The sequence below is a fragment of the Nannospalax galili genome, unplaced genomic scaffold (assembly GCF_000622305.1).
Source record: "Nannospalax galili isolate Female #2095 unplaced genomic scaffold, S.galili_v1.0 scaffold286, whole genome shotgun sequence".
NCBI classification, from domain to species: domain Eukaryota; kingdom Metazoa; phylum Chordata; class Mammalia; order Rodentia; family Spalacidae; genus Nannospalax; species Nannospalax galili.
Genome location: NW_008359442.1, coordinates 12,254,322 through 12,269,717, shown reverse-complemented (window position 1 = coordinate 12,269,717; position 15,396 = coordinate 12,254,322). Strand labels below are relative to the sequence as shown.

The following is a 15,396-nucleotide window of genomic DNA, read 5'->3' as shown; positions in this document are numbered from 1 at the left end:
GGGGGCGGGGGGGGGGGGCGGCTGTGTTTTCTGCAGCTGTTCTGTGGTCTTGTTCCTAATAGTATGCTCATACCACGTGGGTGCTCAACCAGGTCACAGGTTGAGAAGTGAAAGGTTGGAGTTTAAAATGCGTTCCCCAAGGCTGAAAACTAAGTTAGTGATCAGGCCAGGCCAGTGCCTTTCCTGTACCATGAAATCCACCTTGGAGTTCATGACTTGTAACGCAGCCCTTCTTACCCAGGAGTGAGTGAAACAGCTTCAGGTTCCATTTGCCAATCCTGAGGCCACAAAATACTTGGTGTCAGTTTTTTCTCCTGTTGCTTTGATTCCCTTTCTGAGTCTTTATTCCAAAAGAGATTTTATTCACTCCTAAGTATTAGAGGTGCTATCCTGGACCAGCATGGTGTTTTTCACTTTTCCCCTTTTATTATCGAAGTGTTCTCTGGGACTTCAAAGAGACAGGTCAAATGTAGATCCAAGTAGAGTGAGGCACCCATGGTTTTCAGGCCTGGCTCCTGTCTGCATCAGAGCCTTGATTCAGACAAAGGCACCAGGCAAGGCAGGTACCCTGTTTGCCAGCCTGAGAAGAGAAATAATGGACTGGAAAGCCCCTTAGCATGACAGCACCATCACAAAACAAATAAACAGGTCTTTATCTTTCCTCCATTACAAGAATTCAGAGAGGCATTTTTTTAAGCTTTGGGGTCTCCAGACATCTAGATTCTGTCTTCCAAAATGCTGTTAGTAATGGAGTTTTTCAGCTCTCAGATGAGACTTAGGTGTGAGGTAGGTAGGTGGGCAACCTGCTGGTTCATCACGGGGATGTCTGTACACTTAGATGTCATCCCTACCTCTTCCCAGCCCAATTCTACAGCCCTAGCCCATCTCAGAGGAGCTTACTCTCGACCTAAGCTCACTCCTGATCCCCTGCTTGGGCCCTTATGGCTACAGTCCTGCTGGAAAGAAGCCAAACATCTTCCTACTAAGAGGTACTGGCCACTCATCTGATTCCATTCCAAGAGATAAATAGTCTCTGTTCTCTGTAATCCCTGTTATTCATGAAAATCTTTTACACTTTGATTATGTCAAGATACTCATTTCTACACAGATGAATGTGTGTGTTGGTGAATGAACAGCCAACTGTAAAGCTTCTTCAAATAGAAAGGGTCAAGGGGCCACCCAGCACTATTATCCCCAGGTAATTTAGGTCACACACTCTAGAGGGCCACAAGACCATCTCATAGTTATGAAATTATACTGAGAAATTCCTGCTCCATCAGAGATAAATTTGTAGCATGTTATTGTGGGAAGCTATTTTGTTGATGGTAAGCCTGTGTTTCGTGCTGTTAGGTAGGCTTGTGTGGGACAAGTACTCATGGTAAACCCAGCATCAAAGTAAAGACCTTTAGAAGACAAAGATTTACTAGTCCCTGTGAGTGAATTATTCTATCACCAGTGATGACTGTGATCATGCTTTCAAATAACTTGTTCTAATTTTCAAAGGAAACTTGAAGGGTACCTGTTGTCTTTGAGACTCTGCAGAATTCCTGAAAAGACATGAATTCTTACCACATCTAGAATTAAGAACAAGGTTACTAGGAAATTTTCAGAGAGGTCTTTGGTGGCAGTCAACTCCATCAGACCAGGGACCATGCCCCCTCCTCCTTGCAGATTGAGGTCCTGCTGTATATAGGGTACCAAAGGAAACGTGTTAGACAAAGAAATGTGCAGAAGGATGCCCCCTGGGTATGCTGCTGTGAAGAACTGAAGGAGGGTTGAGAGCTCATGGGGGAACAATTCTGGGTATTGAACCCTAATTCAAAGGGTTCACGAAGTATATGCTAATTTGATACTTTCTTATCCTTGGCTCTAGAACTAAAAGAACTTGAAAATAACATCCGGAAGGCCTTGTCGTTTGACAACCGAGGGGAGGAACACCGGGCATCATCATCTAATGATGGTCAACTGGCAAGCCCTGGCGAGAATGGTGAAGTCCGGCAAGGCCAGGCCAAGCGCTTGGGTCTGGATGAGTTCAACTTCATCAAGGTGTTGGGCAAAGGCAGCTTTGGCAAGGTCTGTGGCACACATGGGTGGTGATGCTGGTTTTCTCTACCCTTGACATTGCCTCATCTGTCTGATTTAAGATTTGGTGAGGAAGGGCTGTGTGTGGTGCATGCTTTTGATCTCAGCACTCAGGAGGCAGAGGCAGGTGGATCTCTGTGAGACTGAGGTCAGCCTGGTCTCCATAGTGAGTTCCAGACCAACTGGGGCTATAGGGAGACCCTGTCTCAGGAGAGAGAGAAAGAAGACCAGGAGTTCAAGGTCATCCTTGGTTAGCAAGTTGGAGGCCAGCCTGGACTACATGAGACTATGTTTTGCAAAGAAATAAAAGAAAGAAAGAGAAAAGGAAGAAAGGAAGAAAGGAAGGAAGGAAGGAAGGAAGGAAGGAAGGAAGGAAGGAGAAAAAAAGGATTCAGTGCAGAGAGGTTCTGCCTGGTCTTGTTACCTTCTCCTTCCTTATACAGTAGAAGTGCGCTGAGGCCTAAGTTGACAGGCGCCCTGGCTCTGTTGGCCATTATCTGTGGGAATATGGACATTTCTTCTCTGTAGGACTCAGTTGTTCTCCTTTGTCAAATGGGGCCAGGGATGAGTGGGTGAGGGAGCATGCTGAAAGGTTTCATGTGTTTGGCATGTGCTCAGTTTTCCACTCTCAATCACATCGGTATGTTTCTTCCTCTGTGCAGCTAGACATCTGAAATTTTGCTATTTCATTATGAAGAATTTGAGCATAAACAATTAAGTCCCCCACCCCCAAGAACTTGAGGTTCAGAGCGAATCTTACCCTGTAGTACTTTGGAAGTAGAGTGTTCTGTAACTGATTTCCCTGTTCTGTAACATGACAAGAGAACTGGATAATCATGGAGTGGATCAGGCTTGCTCTGTCCTTGAGGACATTTTCTCTATCCTGCTCTCCACTGTGGGGCTGTGCCTTTCTGTGTGCTCAGTGTAGCACTGATGGTGAGAAGCCACCATTCTGATGGCCTGATGAGGTGCAAAAGACAATCCATTTGTTTTTAGGAAGAGGCAGGGCAGGGAGCCAGGAGGCTGGCGAGCATTTCAGATCTGTGACTGTCCCTTGCTGTGTCTAGGCATTGCCTTTTGGGGACGTCTTCAAGCAGAGGCTCTGCTCGGAGACCAGGCATTTCCCAGGGTCACATGTCCTCAATGTGTCCTGAGCTCTAGAAAGCAGAAGCTCATGGGATTAGTCTGTAGGGTGAGCTGCAGGCCCATCCTGACATTCAAGAGCAATTCTGAAGAAAGGCTCCACAAAACCCCTAGGCTCAGGGCCTGCTTTGCCGGCATTCACCAGCCCCTATCTGTCCTGAGATCACCTGGCAGGGGCGTAGCTGTTTACTCAAATGGCAACAGCTGAAGCAATCACATTTTTTAAAGAGACTAGCTAAATAAGAAACAGACCCAAGGCCTCTGAGTGACTCTGGGCTGTAAACAGGGCTAGGTTTGATTCTGAGCAAGAAACAAGAGAAGTGAGCATGCTCAGAGCTTCTAGGCTTGCACATGCTGTAGGCAGGATGGGAGCTTTGAGAGTTCTGGAGCACTTACCTGGTTTATTAGGAAAAACTACGGCCATGACAGCCAAGGTTTGAGCAAGTCTTCCAGTCTGTGCTTGGCGTGGGTGGTGAAGTCTTCAGGTTAACCTCACAAGCTCCCTGGATTGCCCTGTTTCACTTTGACAACACTGGAACACTGTTATTACAAGTCATGTAAACAGAGAAATACTTGTGACTTTGAAAGATAAATGAGTACAGAAAAAAATACCAAATGATAAGCAAATGAAAAAAAAATAGAGCTGTTTATTAGCTGTCGGGAGAAGGAATCACGTTTCCAACCGTAAGCTATAGGAGAAATCGTAAAGGCAAACAATGGACAGGTTGAAGTATATCAAAATAGAGAATTCTGTTGAGTAGGGAAAATAACAGACAATTGTGAAACAGACTTAGGAAGGCCTTTGCAGAAAGCAGGAGGTTTTAAAACATATATTTATTATTTTTATTTTTTATGTATATGAGTGTATTGCCTGCATGTATGAAAGTGCACCTGTGTTGTGAATGCCTTCAGATGTCAGCAGAGGGCCCCTGGAACTGGAGTTACAAGCGGTTGTTAGGTGCCATATGGGTGCTAGGAATTGAACCTGGGTTCTCTGTAAGAGCAGCTAGTGCTCTCAACTGCTGAACTATCTCTCCAACCCTGCAAGGGGTTTTTACATAGCATATATAACAGATTTGTGAGAAATGATAGAATATAGCAAATAACCAGATGAAGGAGAGAAATAATTCACCCTGAAAGCAATTCAATTAGAAAGTAGGTATTCCAAAATTTCATTGCCAGTTGAAAACAGCATCAAGATAACATTTCCCACCTGCTAAATAAGGGGAAGCAAGCAAGCAAACAAAAACCTTTGTAAGCAAAAGGCCCCATGATGTTAAATGCCATGAAACAAAATACTTCTGCATGGCTACCAGCACACCATGTGAGTTTAGCCTTCTTGCAAATCAATTAGGAAATGTGTAAAATGTTTGATCCTTTAACGTAATTCTGATAAGTTCTATTTCAAGGATATAATATAAAAGAAAATTTTAAATTGTGTCCAGAAATACTGAGTGCAACTTAGATAGCATTTAATTCAATATAACAAGTTTCCAATGTGAGGAAGATAGCTTAAATAAATTGTAGTATATCTGTTTTGAACCTGGGTATCAGCAATCATAATAATTCTGGAGATCTTGTAAAATGCATATAAAACACTGTTTCTTATGAAAGTATTATACTAACGTGTGGTATGGTAGTGCACATCTATAATATCAGCACTTGGGAGGCTGAAGAAGTTCCATGAGTTCAAGACCCATCTGAACAACATAGTGAGACCTATTGAATAAAGCGGGGTGGAGTGGGGTGGGGAGAAGAGACAAAAGAGAAGAGAAAGAGAAAAAGACAGAGAAAAATACTGTATTTATTTTACCATTTGTTACAAGTATTACTAATGCATGTGAATATATCATCATTTAACAGAAGTTCATTGAACTTGAACTTCTTTCTTATCACTGTGACAGAGAAAAAAGAAACACATTTTAATATTAGGATGGACAGCGTTCCTAAACGTTTTTAATGCTGTTCTATTCAGAATGAAAGGAAAAGAGAAACTGGTGTTTAGAACATTTGATATTGTGTTCCTCCTGCCCTTTGATTCCATGTGCACAATAGATTGATGAGGATCATTATAATTGATTTCAGGTCATGTTGGCAGAACTCAAAGGCAAAGATGAAGTATATGCTGTGAAAGTCTTAAAGAAGGACGTTATCCTTCAAGATGATGACGTGGACTGCACGATGACAGAGAAGAGGATTTTGGCTCTGGCACGAAAACACCCTTATCTAACCCAACTGTATTGCTGCTTCCAGACCAAGGTATGCTTGCAAAGGGGCTGGCCAATCACCATCTTGGGGCAGTAGGGCATAATGCATTATATCTAGACTGTCAGATGAGATAGTAGTTTTTGCCAGATTTGGTGGTATACAGCATTAATCCCAGCACTTGGGAGGCAGAGAGAGGCAGATCTCTGTGAGTTCCAGGCCAGCCTGGTCCACATAGCAAATTCCAGGCCAGCCAGGGCTTCATAGTGAGATCTCATCTCAAAACAAACACAAAACAATTTTTGACCATTTACATGCTTTCTTCCAAGACTTTGTAAAGGACAGTAGATTTTACCCTTGAAGAGATCCAGGTGTGTTTGAACATTATCTTCTTTCCTAAAGGCATGGCATTTTCCATTCAAAGTGAGTTTGTGCAGGGATCAGAGAGTGATTGTGCACTTTGCAGATTATAGCTACACAAAGCCCCAGTGTTTGGAAAACAAGCAGTCCTGGTGTATGTCCTGGTCCTGCTCCTAACTTTCTATCAGTGGTCAAAAATCGCTTCTAGGTTGCTTTCAACTCAAGAAAAAGAACAAAGGTCACCCTAATCCTTCTAATTTGTGTGATAGCATAAGAGATTGAAGGGTCTAAACAAACGCTTGGAATTCCACGGTAAAATACAAGCATTTTAAAATGTACTGGCAACCAGCAGGTGGCACTAAAGAAACGAAGACAGCCTGTGGATCAAAGAGTTCCTCCCACCCCCATCTGATTCTGTATTCATTCTTAGTAAAGATAAAAAGCTCATGTTTTTCACAGAATTTTTATCTTATTGTCTTTGGGGGCATGCGGGAGAAAGAAAGACTTCTAGGATGCATTGTGGATCTATAGTGTTTGGTTTCTTTAGATGATAAACTCCTTCTTGTACCTGCCCTGTCTAGAGCCTAGACAGTGAAGGGTTAGTTCAGGATAAGGGACTGGTACACATATGCATGTGAGTGTGTGTGTGTGTGTGTGCCTGCACATATGTGATTTCTGGCTCTGTGGCATACTCTCACCACTATTTTGTTCTAGGTATCATTCTTCCTACTGGGAATTAAGAAAATCCCTTACTTCGACATTAAGTAAACTTGTATTCTATTTTCCTAAGTTTTTCTGGTGTGCCAGATCCTGACAAAGAAGACCTTGTCCCTGACCTTAGAAACTTTTGTCTCTGGTACAGTTTCCCCAAAGCTGTTTCTTAGAACCCTGATCATTTGAGAAGCCTTAAGAATCAAGGACTCTCAACCATACACAGATTCCCACATATACACACAATTAAAAATAAAGTAAATCATAAAAAATAATAAAGAACTCTGTGGACCATAGTTCTGATAGTCTTATCACACATTTGGTATTTCTTTTTCTTGTATCCCTGAAGAGACCTGCAATGAAAAAAACTGAATAGTTTAATCTATCATAATCTATCATTGCCCAACTTGTTTGATCCCTATAATCCCCACCACCTCACATCCACCACCTTTTCCACGTTGAGCAACACTGATATAATGGAATTTTTCCTATTCCTCTGATCTCTTAAAAGAATGAGAAATATCTTCTGAAAAATCCCAAATCCTTCCATGGGACATTTGTGTTGCTTTTTCTATGACATCTTCCTCAGAGAGCCCTATTTAATAAGAATCTGTTCCTTGCCTGAGTAAGCTAAGGACTGGCTGGCTGTCCTCATCTTTTTAAATGTGTATTGTGTAATGCATGTGTACAAATAGAGTCCAGTGTGGCAGTAGAAGCCAGCGATGGGCTCAACTTTCTTCTTTTCTCCACTAGAGCTTTGTTGTTGTGATTTTGTTTTTGAGATAGGATCTCATTCTGTAGTTCAGTCTAGCCTGAAATTTATGATGAGCCTCCTGCCTCAGCCTCCTAAATGCTGGGATTACAGACATGAGCCACTATGCCTGGCTTTCTCCCTTAGGGCCTAATTTGAGATTAAAGAGAACTATATCAGGTCCCCTGTATCTTTATCTTCTACTTAATCACTAGACTCACACCTACTATGTACTGTCGCATCAAATGCTTGGAAGGTTTAGGGGGTTTGTCTCTCTCTCTCTTTTTTTTAGCCACTTCTTTGACTTTCCTTTTCATATCACTGAGAAAATTGCATTTTCAGAGAACCAAAAGTAATCCTCCTCCTCGTCCTCCTTATTCTCTCTCTGTCTCTCTCTCTCTCTGTCTCTCTCTCTCTCTCTCTCTCTCTCTCTCTCTCTCTCTCTCTGTGCTGAGAATTGAACTTAGGGCCTCACACTTGGAAGGCAAGAGCTGTACTACTAAGCTATACTCCTATCCCAGGAACTAAAAGATTTGTCTACAGACAGTAGACAGTGTTGGCAGAGACAAACCTGGTACTTCATCTGGACTTGGGGACTCATACTCCAGTGAGGCCTTAAGCTGCTATGACTTTGCCTCTCTGTTGTGTATGAGCCAGCACAGTGCTCCTTGTATCCCTACAAATCCATCTCTGTCTCACTGTCTGGGCTGGCTATCTATGGAGGGAGCCACATTACTATTCTTTCTTTAAACTCATTTTCAAAAGGTCCATCAGCCAAGAAGGGTCCAGTCTAGTCGTGAAGACTATGTGGAGTTCCTGGGGTACATGGGGGCTCTTGGAAATCCACAGTTGAAAGTCTGCTTACTGGGGGGGTAAGTAAGAAAGGGCAGTGAGGTCTTCAGTGTCAGCAATGTTTTCTATATGCATTGAAGAATATTGAAGCTAAAGTTTTTCATTGAAACACAAAGTGTTTTGAACAACATCATGGATTTCATGGTGAACTGACATGGTTTTGAGGGTCTGGGAGTCTCGATAGAGAGAGAAGAAATTCATCTGTAGTTCAGAGATTTACTGATTCTTTCCTTGGGCCAGTGTCAAGTAGCCATAGTTCTAAGAGCATGTTCGGATCAGCTCTCATGCCAGCACTTCTTTTTAAAAAAATGTATTTTATTATTATTATTATTTTAATTTTTACATTATGTGTATGATTGTAATGCCTACATGTATGTAAGTGCACCCATGTCATACAGTGCCCGCAGAAGTCAGAAGAGGGTGGATCCCCTGGAACTGGAGTTACAGATAGTTGTTAGCTGCCATGTGGATATGTTGCTAAGAGGCCCAAGGACATTGTGAGTTTTAGCCAAGAAACTGTTTATTTTTCTTTGGGGGCCTTTTTACCCTAACTGCCTAGCCAATTCCTACCTCCTATTCTTATCACGCCATCCTCTGAAGGGGTTACCCAAATTGCCAGTAGGGAATAGGGACACAGACCGCTATACCAGCACTTCTTAATAGAACACATGCTTTATGTAGCATGTATATAACCTTCTGTTTTCCTGGAGTAAATCATAAGTGGATTTCACTAAGGGGATTGGCTTAATAATAAAAGAAACTATATGAAAATTCATCTTACTATAAATTTATCTCTTAAAAATGGACTTGTATAATGTCTTGGTTTTTAAAAGTGGCTATTAGTCACCTATCTGAATTAGATGCTGGGTGTGGAATTATCAGCAAACCACAGCTTATCAAGGGTGACTGGATACAGGACTGGGGGTTTTAAAATAATAATGTCTACAAAAAAAAAAATAACACTAAAGTGTCCTGTTCAGGGTAGGGGTATTCAAACTAAGAGGACTCAGAGCTGGTATTCCTTAGGGTCTGTGGAAAAAGGTGCTCAAGCCAGGCTTTGAAGGGTGATCTTTAGACAGAATTGGGAGTGGAACAGGGAACCCGGTTCTATGGTCCATGGTCAGTCTTACTTGTGCATCGTATTTCTGGAAAAAGTACAGTTCCTCAGCCACCATGAACTTGATTTTGACTAAGATTATAATACATGATTCAAAAGCACAAATAACTGTTTCAATCCCATTAAGAATGTTTTTATCCTTGCTTAATTAGGACACGTAGAGCAGCAAGAACGTTAAGTCATGTTTACTTATTTTTTTAGCATATAGAAAGAAATTGCTCTTGTAGAAACTGCTTTGAGAACTTCCTAGTAGATTACACAGAGCTTTAAGCTGTGTGTTGTGTACAGGTTGCCTGGCAGGATTTGGAAGTTCGTAAAATCAGGTCCCAAATCTCATTTGACAGCTAGTGCTGATGACTATGCAGACCCTTGGCATCAACCATGATGATCCAGTCAAGCCTGACCTCTGCAACTCAGTGCATGGCCACATTAGAATGAAGCAATGACGGTCTTTTCTGTCCTATGTCAATCTGCCCTTGGTGACTGTGCTCTGGTCTGCCTCCCATAGGCTTGAGAAGGATGAGAAGCAAGTGAAATGACCCCAGCTTTCCAGGGCTAGTAAGAAAGGGCAGAGAGGACATTTCATAAGGTGATAACTTCAATTTCAGATCTCGTGTTTGACTGAGAAAAGGCAGATAGGCCGGTCACTGAGGCAGTCACTTAGATTTCCATCAAATTCAGACCTTGTATTTGACTTCAGCTCCCACTATGCTGTGTTCCTTTTCTAGAGAAACCTGGGTTTCTAGAGAACCTAAACCAAGTAGTTCAATCTGCAGAACTGGACCTTAAAATATGGTTAGCATCTGGAAGAAGGTAGGAGCCAAGAGATGGTTAATGAAACCTAGAAGTTATTTCCAGATCTCATGTTGGCATTATTTTTTCCTCACTAGGTCTCACAATATCTGTGTCCTGTATCCTCACAGAAAACAGAAAAAGGAAAGAAAGGAAGAAAGTGAAAGTAGCCAGAGAATAAGAGAATAAGGGAAATAAATTCCTGAAGGGTCAGAGGCTGATGGGTACAGGAGCACTGTGAGCCCTCTTCGGAGGGGCTGAGGTGCCTGCCCAGGCTCTAAAAGACCTGGGCCTGCTCCAGGCTAGAGCTTGGTGGATAAGTTACTTCAGAAATTGCCTGTTCCAGATTTCCATTCATCCACATTGGCTGTAGGGCCAGGGGAGCCACTGAGAGGTAGTTTGTTTTAGTTTTGTGGTTAAGAGAAAATGAAAATTCCCATGCCTTTTAAGATTCTGTGTATTTGTATTTTATGATCCCTGTTGCGAAACCATCCACTCCAACTGGATCCCACAAAACCTGTCCCAAATAAATTTGTCCATTATGTTGCCTCTTTAAAACTTGTAGCTCTGCACAGTGTACCCGTCCCCCACCCTCTGGCATTTCCTGCCAGGCCTGGGAAGCCAAATCCTGGAGGACTGTGCTGTGAAGGAAACAGGGACTGAACTCCTACAGGATCTCCCTTGGCCAGCATCCCTCTTGCCCTGAGGGAAATGCAGCATGGAAAATCCTTAAAAAGCAACTGGAGACATTTTTCAAATGCGATTTAATAATCTCTGTGGGCATCGGGAGAGCTGCCCAGAGCAAGTGTTGACAACAGAGGGAGAATTTGTAGTTTCAAGGAATTCTAATGTTTATTTTGACTTTTAACAGAAGAACAGCCAAACTTAAAAAAAAAAAAAAAAGGTGGTGGGTAGGGATAGGGCTATTGCTAGAGCTGTAAAAAGAGATGGCAATGTCAGATAAATCAAAAAAGACAAAGAAACCAAGCAGGTGAATAAAGTGTAGGCTATGTACTACTAGACCGTGTGATGTGGGAAGTGGGAGGGCCTGAGAGGAGTTAGAGGGGTTTTGATCCCTTTTGGTGACTGTCTCAGGAGAGAAGCCCGAAGTGTTCAATACTGTGAGTTGACTTTGGATTAGCAACACCTGGGGGATCGATGCGCTTGCTAGTGGAAGATTCTAAATAGAGATAGACTCTGTAATCTTTAACAGGTTTAGGTGAAGGCTATGTGGAGGCTCTAGGCTTCAGGTAACACAGTTGGTTAGCCAAGTAAGTTGAGACTCTAGAAACGCATCACCATCTGCCCAAGACCATCCTGTGTGATGGTGGCTGGGCAGCCATGCCATTTCCCTAATTGGCCAGCTCACATACTCGGTGGGATCTGAGGCCTGCAAGCCACTAAGGGCTTAAGGAACTGTCATGGGAGGGTCAGTGTTTAAAATCATTTAGGTGATAAGTTCTGTTGTCTTGAGAAGGAATGAGAGATGAATCTAGGTGGGGTGGGAGTGCTCCAGCCAGTCAGGGAGAGAACACAGTTTCACATCAAGCAGGCTAAGCAGAGAAGGCTATCATCCTGGTCCTGAAGCAAGGTCTCATTCTGTGATGAAATATAAGGTTGTGAGGTGGGTTAATGCTCCTGTGTCTCCACCCCAGGGCAGACAGGGAGGAGTGCTGCCTCTTAATCTAAAGGCTGTTACCACAGGTAACTTCTTTTGCTAGTAAGGAAACCTTGCATCTGATAGGAAGGTTGCTTTAAAAGGTCTCCACTCCAGTTTCTCACCTTCATGATGTGTCTCTGTAAGATAAGTATGCTCATTCCCCTTTTTATTTCCCCTTTTTTTGTGATAAAATTTACTGCCTGTAACACATCTATAATCCTATAATCCATAACTATAATCCTGAGGCAGGAAAATAGGGAGTTTGAGGCCACCCCCTGCTACATAAAGAGACCATCTCAAAAACAAAACAATACAAAAATCTATGAGGGTGGTGGTGGTGTATGCACATGTATGCACATTTGTGGGGGTATACTCACCTGTACATGAGCATGTGGAAGCCAGAGGTCAACTTGGGGCATCTTCCTTGATCATTTTCCATCTTATTGAGGCAAAGCCTCTCATCAAACATGGAGCTTGACTTTTGGCTAGTCTAGCTGGCTAGCAAGCCCCCAGGATCTGTCTGTCTTCACCCCACCCAGCCCTGGGGTCATAGGTTCTCATGGCCTTGCCAATTTTTTTTTACTGGTGCTGAGGATGTGAATTCAGGCCCTCATGTTCGTACAACAAGTATTTTACTCACTGAGCCATCTCCTCAGCTCCCCCTTAACTATTTTTAAATATCCAATTCAATAAGGATAGTACATTTACATGGTATGTCTATCACCACCACCTGTCTCCACAACTCTTTTTATCTTGTAAACACTAAAACTCATACCCATTGTCCTAGCTTGGTTTCTGTTGTTGTGATAAATAGCATGACCATAAACAACTTATGGAGAAAAGGGCTTATTTCACCTTATAATTTAAAGTTCATCATGGAGGGAACTGAAGCAGAGACCACAGAGGAATTCTGCTTTTACTGCTTCCTCTGGCTTACCCAGCTACCTTTCTTAGAGCCCAGGCCCACCTGCCTAGGGATGACACCACCCACAGTGGTCTGGGTCCTCTTACATCAATTAGAAATAAAGAAAATGCCCCTGTAGATATGCTCACAGGCCAATCTGATGCTGAGAATCCCTCGATAAGGTTTCTTCTTCCCAGGTGTCTCTAGTTTGTGTCAAGTTGACAAAAAATAACTAGTATGCCCATCAAACAGTAACTCGTCCTCCCTCTTCCAGCCCCTGTTCTACTTTCTTTCATTCTGACTACTCTATGTACCTCATGTAACTGGAGCTTTGCAGTAATTATCATTTTGTATTTGGCTTGTTTCACTTAGCATAGTATCCTCAAGGCTCACCCATGTTGTAACATGGATCAAAATTCCCTTAGATTTTAATATCCCATTGTATGTATTATCATATTTTCCTTATCCGTTTGTCTGTTAACAGATATCACACTTGGGTTATTTCTGTATTTTGGCTATTGTGAATAATGCTTCTATGAGCATGGGTATTCTATTTGAGGCTCTAACATTCTTTTGACTATGCACTCAGAAGTAAGATGATTGGATCATATGGTAATTCCATTTTTAATTTTTTAGACAACTGCCCTACTCTTTATAATAGTGGCTGAAACATTTTACCCACCCCCAAACAGAGTAAAAGGATTCCAGTTTCTACACTGCTTTATCAACACTTGATTTCTGTTTCTGTCTGGTGTGGTGGGCATTTGTTTGTTTGGGACTAGCTCTCTAGATGGGTGTAAGATGGTAGCTCATTGTGATTTTGATTTGTATCTCCAGACTGGTTGGTGGTCACTCCTTTTTACAGATGCAAAAACTGAGACCCAGGGAAGTCTTATAACTTGATTTTAATAGAGCGTGTACTGGAATTCAGGTTTCCCAGCAGCCTTTGTTGCTCACACTCCATTTTCTCCCTCCAGCCCCCTTCCTTGCCCTGGCCAAACTCTCACCCCCTAATGCCTTCTCCCCATTACTACATATACAGAGAAAGAGTCCAAGGGTGACAATTCCATTTAATTGAACTCACTGAGTCTAGAACAACAACAAAAACAATACCCTTTAAGCTGGCAAGAGTAGCAGAGACTCTCAGCCTGTCTGTGGAAACATTTTGATTTTCTGAAAGTGCAAGACAGAAGACACAGGAAATGATGTCCAGAATAGGCTGCAGCAGGCTGAGGCTCACACTTGTCTAGTCAACCATGAGGTGTTAAGGACCTACTAAGTGCCATGTCATGAGTCACCACATTACCTGCCACAGGATATAGTGGTGGACAAGGGAGGGCACATCTGAGCCTCGTGGGATCTTGCCCATTGTGGTATGGTCTAAAAAGTGCTAGCCTTATCCTAATGCCCAGACACATGATTCATTCATGTTTACAAACTGCTAGCTTTGTTGTTCCAAAACAAAAATTATTTTTAATCACCAAGAATAATTGTTCTTTGTAGAAAATTTGGAAAATTCAAAACACAAAAGAGGAATGTTGCAAATGGCTATTACCAAAACATTGATTATATATATTTCCTGATTTTAAAAAATAACGTGTATTTGATACATATACGGTTATAAAATTGGCATCAGTCTTATAGAATTCCTACTCTGTTGGCACTCAACCTTCAACTGAATGATTTTTAGGGTTTTACAATACCAAAAGAATACATTGGACGTTGCAGGCAGCTACAAGTCCTTGGCTTTCAGAGGACTGGTGTCCACAGTGGGAATCGGAATGTATTGCCCAGCATTGCCCAGTGAGGGCCAGCCTTGGCCTTTCAGAAACAGAACCACCTTCTTTATATTTCTCAGTTTCTATGACATAAACTTGATTACAGCTTATAAATAACCATGGACACTGACATCAACAGACCAAGAGTTTAATGCCTTTAACATCATGTACCTGTTTGTTCTCCTAGTGGGTGCTTTTCCATGATGAAGGAAGGAGTGTGCTTGTTCATTCTAAACTATTTGCTTATTCTAACACTGCTCATTTTCAATCTGGATTTTGTAGAGGTGCCTCATTGATGTACTGTGTGCATGCATGTGTGTGTGTGTACATGCACATGCATGTGTGTGAGCATGTGTGCATACACATGTGTGCTTGCATATACACATATGTGGGCATACAGATTACATACATGCTGTGGTGGGAAGGGATTCATGCTCTTCCTCCTCCATCTGGCAGAGCGGCCCCACTTTGACCTGCTTCATGTGTTAATATTCCAAGCAAGATAGTGTTTGAAGAAAGGACTTCACTTTGAAAATATTTAAAACCACCAATGAGAGATGATTCTTGATGAGTTTTACTTACCACGTATAATCTGATATACATCCGCAGCCACCAGTTTAAGGCTCCCATTACTAAAATGCATCCATTGTTAAACTGGATGCGTTCCTGAGATTTGGGTAGTGGTAGCCATTTAGAAGTAGATCCAAGACTTGAGTTTCTCCTATGCTACATGGATCACTAAGAGAAGTGTCTGGTGATAGGTAAAAACATGTTTAAACTGCTGGCTCACTGCTGACAGATACAGAGGCCTGTGATAAAATGTGACTGGGATCTTCTACCACACTGTTAATCATGAAAAGCTGTACTGTGCCAGAACCTTTTAAAATGCTGTTGGGAGATAACTGAGACCAGGCCTCTTATGTCCAGGGAGAGATGACACTCATCAAGCAGTAATTTGGAATAGAGACAATAGGAGTTAAAGAAGAGGGAGGGTCCTTAAGAAGCACTTAAGAGATGGCAGGCCTTTTTCAAGTCCCATGG

At 42.3% G+C, this 15,396-nt stretch overlaps 1 protein-coding gene across 3 annotated transcripts in view; it reads left to right on the top strand.

The window, feature by feature from the left end:
• Positions 1 to 15,396, top strand: part of Prkce (protein kinase C epsilon) — a 559,250-nt gene that overhangs the window by 361,336 nt on the left and 182,518 nt on the right. For all 3 annotated transcript variants that reach the window (XM_029558628.1, XM_029558629.1, XM_008823069.3), the window contains 2 exons: positions 1,874 to 2,073; positions 5,311 to 5,484. In XM_029558628.1, the coding sequence (XP_029414488.1) occupies positions 1,874 to 2,073; positions 5,311 to 5,484 (374 nt within the window). The remainder of the gene's footprint in view (positions 1 to 1,873; positions 2,074 to 5,310; positions 5,485 to 15,396) is intronic.